Source organism: Pyxicephalus adspersus, chromosome 6 (assembly GCF_032062135.1).
Source record: "Pyxicephalus adspersus chromosome 6, UCB_Pads_2.0, whole genome shotgun sequence".
NCBI lineage: Eukaryota > Metazoa > Chordata > Amphibia > Anura > Pyxicephalidae > Pyxicephalus > Pyxicephalus adspersus.
Window position 1 is genome coordinate 50,406,969 of NC_092863.1, and position 14,169 is coordinate 50,421,137.

The 14,169-nt window shown below is 34.1% G+C and overlaps 1 protein-coding gene across 3 annotated transcripts in view; it reads right to left on the reverse strand.

The window, feature by feature from the left end:
• ADGRD1 (adhesion G protein-coupled receptor D1) overlaps nt 1–14,169 on the reverse strand; it is a 312,771-nt gene that overhangs the window by 15,941 nt on the left and 282,661 nt on the right. For 2 of the 3 annotated variants that reach the window (XR_011921431.1, XM_072415722.1), the window contains exon 24: nt 11,207–11,299. Coding sequence is in view for 2 of the 3 variants with exons in the window: in XM_072415722.1 (XP_072271823.1) it covers nt 11,207–11,299 (93 nt within the window). In the remaining variant the exon portion in view is untranslated. Of the gene's footprint in view, nt 1–1,750; nt 9,263–11,206; nt 11,300–14,169 lie in introns of those variants that run through there. The other variant, XM_072415721.1, reaches the window with a different exon arrangement.

Sequence of the window (14,169 nt, forward strand, 5' to 3'; positions counted from 1 at the left end):
CTTTATATTATTTTCTTTTTTTTTTTTCTTCAGTACCTAATATTATTTTCTTTTTTCTCCGGTACTTATTATTTTCTTTTTTTTCTTCAGTAATTACCATTTTTTTCCTTTTTCTCTGGTACTTAGTACTTTCTTTTTTTTTTTCTTCAGTACTTAACATTATTTTCTTTTTTATCTGGTACTTATTGTTTTCTTTTTTTTTCTTCAGTACTTAATATTTTTTTCTTTCTTTAGTACCTTATTATAAATGACATAAATATAATATAAAAATAAAAGAATGGTTATGGGGATAGTAGAATGGCATAGCCTCCATTTAATAGTAGAAGAAAGATAAGTTTAAAAGCACTCAAATCATCAATCAATATAGCTGCTCATGATTGAAAAACTAACACTGACTATCTGCACTTCCAAGAGGTTTAGCGCAGTGATTACTAATAAACCACTTTATGGATTCTGTGTGTCCACCCATATACATGTACTATGATTCCAGCTTGCTTGTTTACTAGATACTTGGCACCGATGCCCTGTGTACCACAGTCTTGTCTATTCTTTCTCTGATATACAGTAAGTTATGGTTTAGCCTGTAAATGAATGTTTAGTTAGAGAGTGTGGCTTGACAGAGATCAGTATGGTGAGACCAAAGACAGAATCCAATACGTTGCAGAGTACGGGTTGTTACACAATGTCTCCCACCGACTGACGCTTATCTGATTACCCCCTACAGTATCTTTAACAGTGATATATTGCCAGAGCTTAACAAAGGCACTGAGCAATATAATATATTTACAATGCAGCTTCCTGACACCTACAGGGAACTGGACATTATGAACAGTCTGACTGAATTATATATGAAGCCATAGAGGGCAATGATAAGGTTGGAAAATATAGATCATGTTTTGTTTTTAATAGTCATAGCAAACCTAATATAAAACTGAAAATCTTTTAAATTGCATATTTCTCAAAATGTTTCTTAAAAGCCAATTTAACACAATGCTGACATTTCATCTTTGCATGGCCAGTTTAATAACCTAGCCAGCTCTTATATTTCTTGGGGAATGAAGCAAAGAGATATTGTTACTAGGATTTACTTTCAATAAAACCTGTCACATAAATAAATTATGCATACTAACATTATGTCAGAGAAGCAGTCATCAAAAGGATTGTATGAGTACATGTCATATTAAGTAAATCATAGTGTGCTCCCAGGTCTGCCCTGTCCATTCCATAGTCTCCATGCTCATTGGACTATAGAACCACTAGGGAGCTTGCCAGTGTTCAAGTAGGAAATGACATCAATTCTATGTCCTTTGTGGACAGTTCATGCTGTTCATATGACACATTCTCTTGGCCAGCATGGTTAGGTTATAGCATTCTTACTTTACAGGGCTAGTTCCAAGATTCAAATGTCCGCTAGAACATTATCTGAAAGGAGTTTGTATGTTCTCCTTGTGTTTATGTGGCTTTGCTCTGGGCACAGCAGTTTCATCCCACATCCCCAAAAAATGCATTTGTTAATCAGCTCCCCCCTCAACAGTGTCAATAGACTGTATAACATATGACAGGAACATTAGATTGAGTCCCTTTGGGTGACAGTCGGTGACACAACTATGGACTTTGGAAAACACTTCGTAATATGTCAGGGCTATAGAAATCCAAGTAATAACATTTTCTATACCAATTATAAAGTTGTAAAAGAGTTATCAAAAATTTACAGAACGTGAGTTAAAAATGTATCTCTGTTGACACAACGCATGTTATACCAAGTATTTTACTTTGTGATACATATAAATGTTACAAAATGCACAAAATACACAAGCACAATAATCATACAACAAACATATATTGCTACAAAGACAATATTTGATAAATATCTTCACTTTACATGATTTCACATTTTCCTTTATAATTAACAAATATTTTCATAGATTAGGAACAAAGAAATAATGGAGTCAGATCACAGAAAACTGATTTTTCAAAGCATTAGCTGGTTGCTGATGGGCTTAAAGCAGACCTAATGTCCAATAAATGACTTAAGCTTAGGCATTGTCTCTTTTGAAATTATAGTGGATTTTGTCTACCTTTTCAAAACATTTGTTCATTACCGATTCCCAATTGTAATTCAAGATGTTTCAGCTTTGCCCATCTAATGACACCCGCCGCTGCTTATTGTAGCCCATTCCACCGCTGCAATTGATGGGAAGGACTAGTCATGTGACACAAACTTCCCTAGCAGAAACACCAGCTGAAAAACTGTCAGGCAACATCAAAGGGAAAAGCTGTAAATGCCACTACATACCATGTTGGCACCAAAGAAGAGAAGAAAGCCCCAATAATTTTGAACAGACTATATTATTAGGGGTGGGCTAGGTTCTCCATGATGTCATCACAACTAGCAGGTAAATTACATTTCTAGAGTACAGGTCTGGTAAATATGGCTCTGGTGTTGTTGTATCTTACTTAAACTTCAGGTATGAAGTTTCCCTGCTGGTGTTTCCTTATTCTGTTTTGGCAACCATAGGGTCTAAATCCTCTCACTGCATTCTCCACATTATAATATTGAAAGGGGTAACTAAGTAGTGCAAGGGCCTATCTGTTTATACACAAGATAAAAGGGTTGTTCAGGCAGGCCTAGACATTACATAGAAAGTGTATTTAAAAAACACCTTTATAGTTTAAAGTCATACTTTTGATGTTTAAAAAGGCACATGTAACAAACACAGTAAAAATATGGTTAAAGCTCTGATAAGAGTGAAGTGCTAATAAAATGAATTGGGTGGAGTCTAGCCATGTGAGAGAACTCTGCAAGACTCTGCAAGCTCCAGACCATAGCCTTCATTTTATGAATGATCTGTAAATTGCAGGCTTATGTGCAGAGTAACCTTGCAGACTATAACAGACAGCAGATAGATGTTCCTCAGGGGTTCAGTGAAGCTGAATTTGATTCTACAGTGGTTGCACAATCAGGTTATAACGACCTTCTTTATTACTGAATTATCAGATTGCGGATGATTCTATCCTAAAGTGTCTACCCAAAGCTACATTTTCTCTTTTAGGTAGCCACACTTTGAGGATATTGTCTGTTTATACAACCATACCATGAACTTGCCTATGGAGTTATGATTGTAAACATCCACTAGTTATTCTTTGCTTACCACTAATAATACAAATGTTTTAAGCAATGCTAAAAGTAGTCTAACAAATTAAATAATAAACATTCAGACTGAAACAGTCTGTTTATAAATTGTAGAGTTTTTTTATTGTATTTAGAGCCATTCTCTAATATTTTTATATGACCTATATGACTACTGACATAATTACAAAAAAAGTCACATTTTCAATAAGAATTTATTAAATACACTAAGCTCTTCTTGATATCGCACAACATAGATTGCATACAAAATTTGTACAGGTCATTGTAATGTTAACAAAGGGCAGCAAGCTGTTTTATTGTAATTGAATACATCAATAATTTAACAATAATATATCCACATAGCCAAGTCTGTATTCTCTATGTTTACAAAGGCACTTTTAGGTAAGACAGTCATTTCACAATTAAATCCAAAAGAGATCTTCAATCAGGGTATATTAGGTTTTGTTAACTTGGTAGTTTATTTAAATACAGGAGATACATATGTGCCTGTAGTGAAGATTAAATGTAAATTTCAAACAGAGGTGAATGAATTTGCAATTGACAGTATATGATTAAGTGGAAGGTCTCACGGTTGTGCACTGCTGTGTGTACAATCCATACAAGTAGGTGTCAGAAATAAGTGTAGGAGCTATACAGAATAAAAACAGATAGAATATTACTTTGCCAAACACACTATGGATACACCATCTTAATTCTCAATATTCCTAAACCTTCTGCTTTGACTGAATTTATATTTTAAGAATACATGATGGGAGGTAAAACACCAACATAGAAACCTAATAAATGAAAATATAAGAATCACGTAACAATAATTATAAGAGGTACAACACACACACAGTTCATACAGTGCATACTGGGCAGAATTAAAATGCAAAAACACACTATGAGTCATGATTTAGTCTATCCAATTCTGATGTGGGTGGATGGTAGAGGTCTAAATCACACACTGGCATGTTCCTTGAGACTATTCCTAATTAGGTCTTTATAATGAAAAACAAATAATAATCCTTAAAACAAAAAGAACTCCATCTTCCCAGTAGGAATGACTTGTAAACCAAGATGCCACACATTTTGCTTATATCTGAATATCACATAAGTGTACATCAACCCTTTAAAGTGGAACCCCAGGCAAGTAGCTAAATATACAGTTGCACCACAAATATGTTTGTTTTACCTGCCAAACAAGTTTATATTCATCCAGTGATTTGCATCATTTCCATGCTAAATAGCCAGAAATATTACTAATTCCATTTTCAATGATCTCTGGATTGCTTGCCACCATACTAATTAGACAGAAGCAATAATGTTGATACATCATACAATAAATAAGCTGGAGGGGGTGAATTGACACTACAACAGTACATAATTGCAAATCTTTTGGCAGGTAAACAGTGTATGCATTTAAAACACATATTTAGTCGTTTACCGTGAGATCTGTTTCAGGTGATGAAGGTAAAAATTCTGACATATATATATATATATATATATATATATATATATCATTTTTACCTAAAATGCCCCTTTGTGAATAAAAACTTAATTATAGTAACATGCGAATTTCATTGAGCAAGTCCTCTGGTACTTTTTGTTAATACTTAAGACAAGAAACAAGACTTGCAGTGCCTTGCAGAACTTTATTAAAAATCATTTATTCTTGTCTATTCTTTTAAAGTCCTGTGGTTGCTGCTTTTAACATTCTTCTGGTTTTTAAAAAGAAAAGACTAAAGCCGCTATCACTTTTAATAAAGTTTTAGAAGGTAAATCTAAAGCAGACCTTATTGTAATTTATTGTACAGTCCAAGACACATTAGCATTCTGGACTGAAGATCCATCTGTAATAATTTAAGGTAAGCAATTTTCCTGACAGATACATACTGCTGATCCAAAGCCTTGAATATTTATGTGACAAATTACATCAAAATTCAGACTTGTTCACCATGGAACCAAACAAATCGTCCCTTCTATTTCACTTATGGAGATTGCTGGTTTGATATCATCCACTATTTTTATAATGAGTTTAAATTATAGCCTCTGAAGTGAGACAAAAAGCATAAATCAGGTATAACGAGAAATGTATGCTCATTTATTATAATGTATCTATTGATATCTCTGTAATATTCTATACCAATATGATGTTTCTTTCTGCTTAGTTTGGCATTGGAATTGAAAGCTATATTTTCTTTGCATAGCAATCATTTATAGAAACAATGTACATAAAATGGGTCACCTGTTTTAAAGAAACTTATATATAGGTAAATTTAATATGACCAAGAATCCAGACCAAAACTACAATGCGTATTAATTTTGGAAACAGTTTCTTCTACAAAACAAAATTTTAAATACAAAAATGTGTAATGTTTGTATAATTTTAATAGTCAAAACAAGACACCTAAAATGTATTTAAACCCTAAATCTATTTTTCAGTATGTTTGGCACTGTGCCTTGTCATTATTCATTGTTTGTGAATCTTTTGTAAAGTTTCTACGCGGCAAACCTACCAGTAACTGCATTTGTGGTTGCAAGCTGACAACACAATCACTTTTTCACAGTTGGCAGCAGAGTTTTTCAGTTAAGCATTGGAGTGTGATCTGATCCGATGGACCTGATAGTTTACCAGCCAACTGAAAGAGCACTCACAGCACACAAAAGTTTGCCATATTATATTGGATATTTTCAAAGGATTAGATGATCAATTGAACAAAAACATTGAATTTTTGGGAAGAAAGTGGATTAAAAGGTAATTAGGCAAATTGATCTTGTTTTTGTTTTTTAGTGTTGATCATTTAATCATAAATATTTGATGCTAAAACTACATTTTGGGGTCTATTCATCAAGCAGAGAATCTGATACATTCCCTGATACAGTCTTCAGATAGAGAATCTTCCAGGTCCATGTGTTATAATTGGTAAAATCTTATGTAATTCAGGTCATTTATTGAACAAGAGAATGTTGCAATCGATCACAATGATCAATTTTTAATTATCGAAATAACTATTGCTATATCGATCAAAAAATCTTTGAGATAAACTTGGATAGTACATGTCTAGTAAGCAGTACTGCTGCTTTTAGTGAAGAAAAGTCTTAGCAATGTTAGCCTGAAACAGACGGTACTGTTACTGACAGGGAAGAGAAACTTTACAACAGACTAACCATGAATGACTTGTGTTTGAACACTATACAGTAAGGCAGAATGCCAAGCATACTGAGAAAGAGATTTATTTAATAACATTTATGCTTTCTAATATTACATAGGGTGTATTGCTGTAGGAATAAGACAGACTTAAGGTAGCAATTGATTTAATTTTGCCAACAATTTCCTCAGCCAAAAATGCAATATGTGCATAAAACAGCACTAAATATGGAATGGAAACATACTCCTAATAATTAGGCACATATGCTATCTTTCCTGCACTTGCCCATTCAATAATACCTAACATATTTTAAATATGAGAGCACATGGTTGCTATCCAGCCATTGCATGCCATGCCATCCAACAAAAAATGTAAAGAATAAAAAAAAATAGGCATGACAACAATGTCATAAAATCAGACATTTCCACAGATTTTGTTGGCCTTTAGTTGTTTAATCAGTTTGTTTGTTTTTTTCTTAGCAACCCAGTTTACAAAAGCACCCATGAGAGGTTTGCAGCTGTGATAGAGTCTATCTGGGACCCATAAGTATTATAGGATACATCTGGCTTGCTGGGACTTAGGAAGGCTGATGTTCAGTTTATCTGTATGTATGGCTCTCGGGGTTACTCTCACTCTATAGAATTAACACATCTTTGCAAAACAGCCTTATAAGTAGAGTCTGGCCTTCACAAACGTTATATCTGAAATATTTATAGATGGGAAGTTGTGTTCACTGCCTTAGCATTGAGCTACAATGTATTCTTTCTTAGTAGGGTTGATTAGTGCAAGAAAATTAATAATGTGTAATTGCTATTTCCATTTTTTTTCTTTACTTTTTTCAATTTTTAAGTTGATTGCTTACATTTTTCTATTTAAAATATTAAAATGAAAACGGGTAATTCCTTTTTTTTATTTTAAAGTATAAAGCTCCTATTAAAGTATAAAACATAAGTGAACTTGAACAGCCTAATTTTAATAGTTAACTCAAAAAGCTCCTTTTTTTTCTTCAAATGTGGCAGCAATAACACTAGTAACACTCCATGGAGTCTATTTATCATGCAATGGGGAGTGTACCCCACAAGTTATATTGGATGTGCACCAGTTTATCCCTAGCAGTTGAACATTTCATTTGTCCATGTCACTGCTAGGGATGAGGCACAGAATCACTTTCATGGCAGTAAATAACTGTAAAGCATACTTCTAAACTTTATGGGCAATGTAAGTAGGCTTCAAAGGGTAAAGATCGCCAGATAGTGGTTCATTGTGGTCATCTGCAGCCCATATGTATTCAACAGTGCTGTTTATGCTTGCTGCCTCCACTTCTTCTGACCACCCACATCAAGACATTTTAAATCCAGGCTGTAATTTAGGGTGTGTTGCTACATTTTTTTTGGGGGGGGGTTGTCTTTGGAGAATGGTCAAACTTCTGTATACTTTTGTCAATTAAAAAAACAAATGGAGAGAGAAAAAGATCTTGTCTTGGTTGAAATGTGTAGTCAATGTTTTCAAGAATCCCGAAAAGTGAATACATGATCCCCAAGTGAGCACATAAACATTGCAATGCAGATAAATACTTGCACATAGAATTTGAATAGAAAAGTCTGCATACAAATTATGGAAAAGGATTTGAACCCTGCAGTCTTTTGACTGAACAGCTACTGTTTATTCTGATAGGAATATTTTGGTGTGTTGTGGGACAATTGTATTTTTGTTATGTTGCAAGGCAATTATTAGTACTAAATCCAAGATATCATTTGAGCACTAATCTAACAGATGGAACTGTAGGCTGTGCTTGATTAGTTAAACTTTTCTTGGTCTGTTGCTAAAATCTGTACTTTTATTGAGAATTGATGAAGAAGGGGGATTATAGAAATTTCCTATAAAAGAGCTCTTAATATTAAAGTATCACTTAAACAGCTCTACAAGAATACAATAGCAACACTTGTGTGTGATAAAGGCACACAAAATACTTAGATAAAAGGCACATTTTTGTTTTCCTCTACACTATGATTTTTCATACAGAGAATAAAAATGCCCGGATTTAAAAAATATAAGTAACATAGGCAATGAAATTATTTCAGTCAGTTTCTGCGGAATTTAGTAGAATAAATGTTAAATTCCTTTAACATGAAAGATAAGAACAGTTGTCACCTACTTTGAATTACTCCTCATCCAAGTCTATGGTGGAGAGAACTAACAAGAAAACAGCTGATAAAAGGGTTTTTGTGTCTCATCAAGACACTTTGTCTTTTGTAAAGATGGAAAATGTTGGCGGTCATGGTACTAGTTTATTCACAGAACTAAAATTCAAAAAAGGAAACTGTTTCTTCAAAAGATACCCTGACGCATTACCTTCCTGCCAATACACGTGTTTCATAAATTAAAAGAATGAAGTGGATAGTCAGCAGTGCACAGATAAACAAAACAATGTTTTTTTTCATTACAGATATCCAAGATCTGGCGCATGTAAGCAGGATTTTTCAGAGAAAGCGGTGAACTGTCTTTCGTAAAAGTCACAGGAAAGTAATCCTGCAATAATTATTTTTATAAGAAAGTCTATTGCACAATATAGCATAATTTTTATTTTTCATGGTGTTTTGTAGATACGTAGCGAGGAACAGTCTCCAAGGCATCCTGGCACTTACTGCTAGTGGTGAGCAACAGTCGTTTAGAGCTGCATCTTTGAAGTTGTATGCTTGAAGACAAATTGGTTTCTTCAGGCTAGGAAAATAAAACCATCCCTGTAGTAAAACATGGCAGAAGATACTTATGATTATTAAAAGGGAGGAGAAGGAGCCTTTAGCTGCATGAGGAAAGACAAACTTGTATACATAAGGGCCTCCAGTGATTTTTTTTTTCTTTCTTGGCAAAATCCCTCTTATGATCAGACTGCAGACAAGTCAATTCGGTTGGCAGAATTGCTGCTTTTGTCCCACGTATTCATCTTGGTTGGAGATGTGTTGGCTCTGTTTCCATTCATCTGGAAGGTAAAGAAAGCTGGCCATGTCACATAAGATGCAAACATTTCCCTTACAAGAGAAATCTTTCATATTCCAGCATCATATATATGAATAATAAACAAAAACATGTTAATGTTGGTAGCTTGCTGCTGAGCATTACTGTTTAGACTATAATGAGTACAGGAACCAATAATTTAAACTAAATACAGTTTAAGTTACCATACATAAAATACATAAACAGTAAAACAAAAGTCCACAGAAAAGTGAATATTCATCACTGATTAGAATTTGAAAGATACTACATGAGCTTGGGGTTGTGTCTTTTCACAAAAACAGAGTTTGCTTACTCGAAACTCATGCATTGTCCTCCTACTGCCACTCTATTGAAAACAGCTGGCAGCCAATCAAGGCAGTCAATTTCACCATTTTTTTAGACCTTTGTGAGTAGAACATGTTCATAAAGTTTTTGAGGTGATAGAGGGACATAAAAACTCTAACCAAAGAATCTCAACAATCTCAGAGGAAAGATACACTTTAGTTTCACCAGTTCAAATTTTTTCAGTTGGCACCTAGAATGTATTGTTAGCCAAAGCTACCTACATTTGGCTTAGGTAATAGGGAACACTTTTCTGTGTGTTTTTACAGCAGTAATACAATGGAAATTGTTCCAAACTTGGAAAATCCTGTTTAAGACCATTGTCACCTTTAAATGTGTTACAGATTTTTTGATGGAACCGTAAAAATCTCATCACTTCTGTTCTTAGTGATAAAGGGTGTACCCAGTGTGGACACAGACATCAATAAAAACCTAAACTGGGTTCCTTAACTAAACAAATTTGCCTTGAGATGTACTTTAAAGGTTCTCTACATGTATCTATAAGTGTTTTCAATCCTGTACCAGATCCATTCCAGGTTTGCTGGATCAGCCAGCTTCACTGATAAAAGTGTATCCTCTCCAGCCTAGAGCTTTAATAAATCAGACCCTATAAGTTATATCTCCCAACACAAACTTTTTTTCCCTTGACAATAATATGGGGCAATTTCCAAGGCTCTTTACAGACAGCTGTAAGAAACAAGAGAAACAAGGAAGGGAAAAGTCCTGTCCTTTGCACAATAAAAGTATTGATGATATTCAATTTGCAACAGATCACCAGGTTTTGCTAAGTTCTTTATTTGCTAACTTTTGACTGAAAACTTTCAAGTGTCACTCCAAGAAAGGACAAGCAAAAATGCACTTCATAGTCTTTGTCCTAGTTAGCAGAGTTACAAAAGCCAGTCGATTTTTTTGGTTTTAATTTTGGCATTGGTACATGGCTCACGTGACTGTGTCCCACTTGCTATGTCTTTTGTTTGACAATAGCTTACCTATTAGCCCTACAAATATCCAAAACTGAATAACCCCAACTTTGAGATTTTCCATATAGACGTTGAAGAATTTCAATGGAAACAGGCATTCTTTAGGCACAACCTATCAAGATATTAGTAACTGGGTAGTTAAAAAAATGTGTAATAGATAAAATGCTAAACTCCATTAAAAACATTTTATAATTTTCACAGTACTTTTATGTAATTTTCACAATTTTCAAAATACTGCATGTTCTTTCTGTCAACATGAAAATATATATATCATTCCAAATATTTAAGTTTTCATGCTATTGTCAACAATGAATTGGGTTTTGTTTAACTTGTTCATGTACATCTTTTATATAAAAGTGTAATGTTTTCTGCATCATGTGTTCACTCGACATGTTTTAGCTTGAGGGGGAAGTTTTCAACAAAAGCAGTTTTATTTGTATTCTTGTAAATGTCACTTTTAATTTAATCTGGTCTGCATTTATCTATACTCTATGTTATCATGTAATCACTCGCTTTGTAATTGCTTTTGTACAGGTACAATAGCAAAAAAGAATGATGACCCATATGACAGCTTCCACTCACTACAAGAAGAAAATAACGGTACTTACTACATCAGAGTTGAAAGGCTTCACATTGATGTTGCGAATGGAGCTACTAGTAAGTGACCACACCTTTGTTTTGTGTTTGAAAGCAGCTCTCACCTTGAAAAGAAGTGGCACAATTAACATAGGTAAATGTTTACATTATTACTGTTGAGTATTATTGTCCTCCTCACCCAGACCCTGTCTAAATATCCTTATAATTACTGCTCTTATGATTTTCATTCAACCATCATTCATTCATCAGTCATTTTCTTTACAAGTTGTTCCCATTTTACTTTTCAAGAAAACAGTATAGTGTATATGCTCGAGGTATTAGTATGCCTCAGGTAACTAAACTCCACAACTAATTTTCTTTCATATATAAATATAATTTTTAAAATGTATTATAAGAAATCAGCAAATCATTTACTAACAATGTTTAGTAAGGGAGTTTGTGAGAGAACATTGTCCTCTCACAAGCAGGACATAATGTTCCTGGGCATGGTCTGTATAAAAACACTGTAGAGGTTCCCCAAATGTTGCCATGTTATGCCAGTTTTAAAAGCATGCCTAGCTACATGCTGAAAGTGATTTTTTTTTATTTAAGATCTTACAAAATGTCTAGATGTACCAGTTATACAGTTTTTTTTACAATTTTAAGAAAGGTGAACCTTTCCTTTAAAATGGAACGTGCTCTTAAAAATAAAGATTTTCTGTCCTGAAGGTAACATGTAAAAATGTTAACTATCCTACAGCAGCACTGAAAATTTTGTGTTTTGTCTTGAATTTTTCCTGAAAGACATCCTGTGCTATCTAAGTCTAATAGTTGTAATTCTGTGAGAACATTTAAGACACTTCTAAATTCAACTGCCAGTGTTCGACTACTGTTCTGCTCAGAGTTCTATTACCAGAGACAGAGCTGGAGGGTGAGGATCTTCTTGCCCTAGCTCCTTTCATTCTATGTACCTGTGATTTCTGTATCTCTGTTGTTATTTTAATGTGTTTTTCGCTAAAGCAGCTCTGACATGGAGAAGCAAAACCATGTTCCTCTACGAAGATGTACACTTCCAAAAAGTGCAGAATGAGGTATGATGAATCAGTAATGGGGAAAAGATCAATTTCAGGAACCTACAAGTATTATTGGTCTTTAGTTCTTCACCCTTTAGTTGTCTTTTCTAGCAAATAATCCAGTTCTGATATTCTAATTATTCTAAACTTTACTTATCTAACAAAAACAAAAAAAAAAACAAAAATCATTTTTGTAATTTTTTTGGATTTCATTGTAAGGGCAATAGTTCCCAGCAACCCCCCTACACAACCCAAACCAGAAAGACACCTCCAACGGCCACACATCCCAGTATACTCCAATATGTATTACCCAATAAATCATAATGACTTTTCTAAAGCACAGTCATTAATAACATCAAATAATAATAATAAAAAAAAACACCGAAGGTTGTTGCTGTATCTAGATATAAATGAACTCCTTTTTAGATTTTGTACCAAGGTCCTGTGTTTCTTTCCCTTATACACTCATGAATATTTAAAGCAATACACCTGATTTTTTTTTATTTCAGTGCGTTTTCTAAGCTAAAACAAACATTGAAGCTAACCTAAATCTAGCATACATTAGTCACACTAACTAACCTCATTGAGCATCTGTCTACAGTGGGTTGAAAATAGTCCTCCATCCGAAACTCTCAAGCATCAACTTTCCATACTTAGTCTAAGACAAGTGCAGATTACAGAGCAGGGCTCTGTTGGTTGTTGTCTTGTAAACAGACAGTAGACTAGACGTGTAGCAGGGCTCCTTTCCCACTTAGCATTAGCAGTGATCTGACATTACTGCGCATGGGCCAAAAGTGGGCTAGGGGAGGAGACTGCAGGAGCTCTAAAACTAGTAGGAGACTTATAGTAGTTGTAAGCCACCCTCCAACTTTCAGGCAGTCTAGAAATTCACTTACACCCCGAAACAGTTTTGTGTACACAGTATTACCACACAGTATCTAATTGATGTATAAATATGTTCTATTTACTGATGGGCTCAAATCAGTTTTATGAGCACCAATACCAATACACCTGTACTGCAAGATTAAAATTATATTTGTTTAAAAAGAAACAATGGCTAACAATATTGTGCACATAATATTTGCTCCTTTCCCTGACTTGGTCAATAGCACAAACCTTTATCAATCCATGTTATATGCATCTTGCTTTAGATAAGATAAATGACTGACATCTACATAATTGTAGCACAGTACATATATTCTCCCAAGTGATCTTATCTGATTTCTCATGTCGACGCTGCAGTATTAATGTAAATGTCATATTTTTACAGTGAAGGTTGGAGAGCTGGATGTAGAATTGGAAGAAAAGTATAGGTATAAAGCATTGATATTTCTACGCTCTCCTCTGACACTTGCAAAAGTTAATCATATGCAAATATTTTCTAAGGCAGCTAGGGGCTAGATTTGAGTTGTTCAACCTATTTGGCTGCTCTGCGCACAATGACTGAGGTGTGAAAATGTTCTAGTGCCATAAAATGGAGATATAAATCTCACTGCTATTTATGACAGCCAAGTTCCTAGAGTAATGAAGATTTTATAAATTAATGTGACACTGAAAATATGAAATACTTTGAACATTTATTCATTTTATCATACAAGCATTACAAGGTCATTGTTAGTTTCTTTCTTTATATTCACTAAGAAATGTACTTCATTGGCAACTTGTCTCCTCCATTACTGCAATGCTTGGCTACATTAGGATCTAAAGATCCCCTTTTTCATGCAGTGTTTTTTAATCTCTTTGATACATGATACTGAGATTTCTCCATAAATATTTACAAAGCATATAGCAAAAAAATTCCCCCCTGGTAAATATAATATAACATTTTTGCCCAATACCCAAAGTTCTTTTGCACTTTTGGTGCAGGCAAGAAGTGGGTGTGATGTGCAACAGTCTACAGTCATGTAAAAAAATTAGGACAC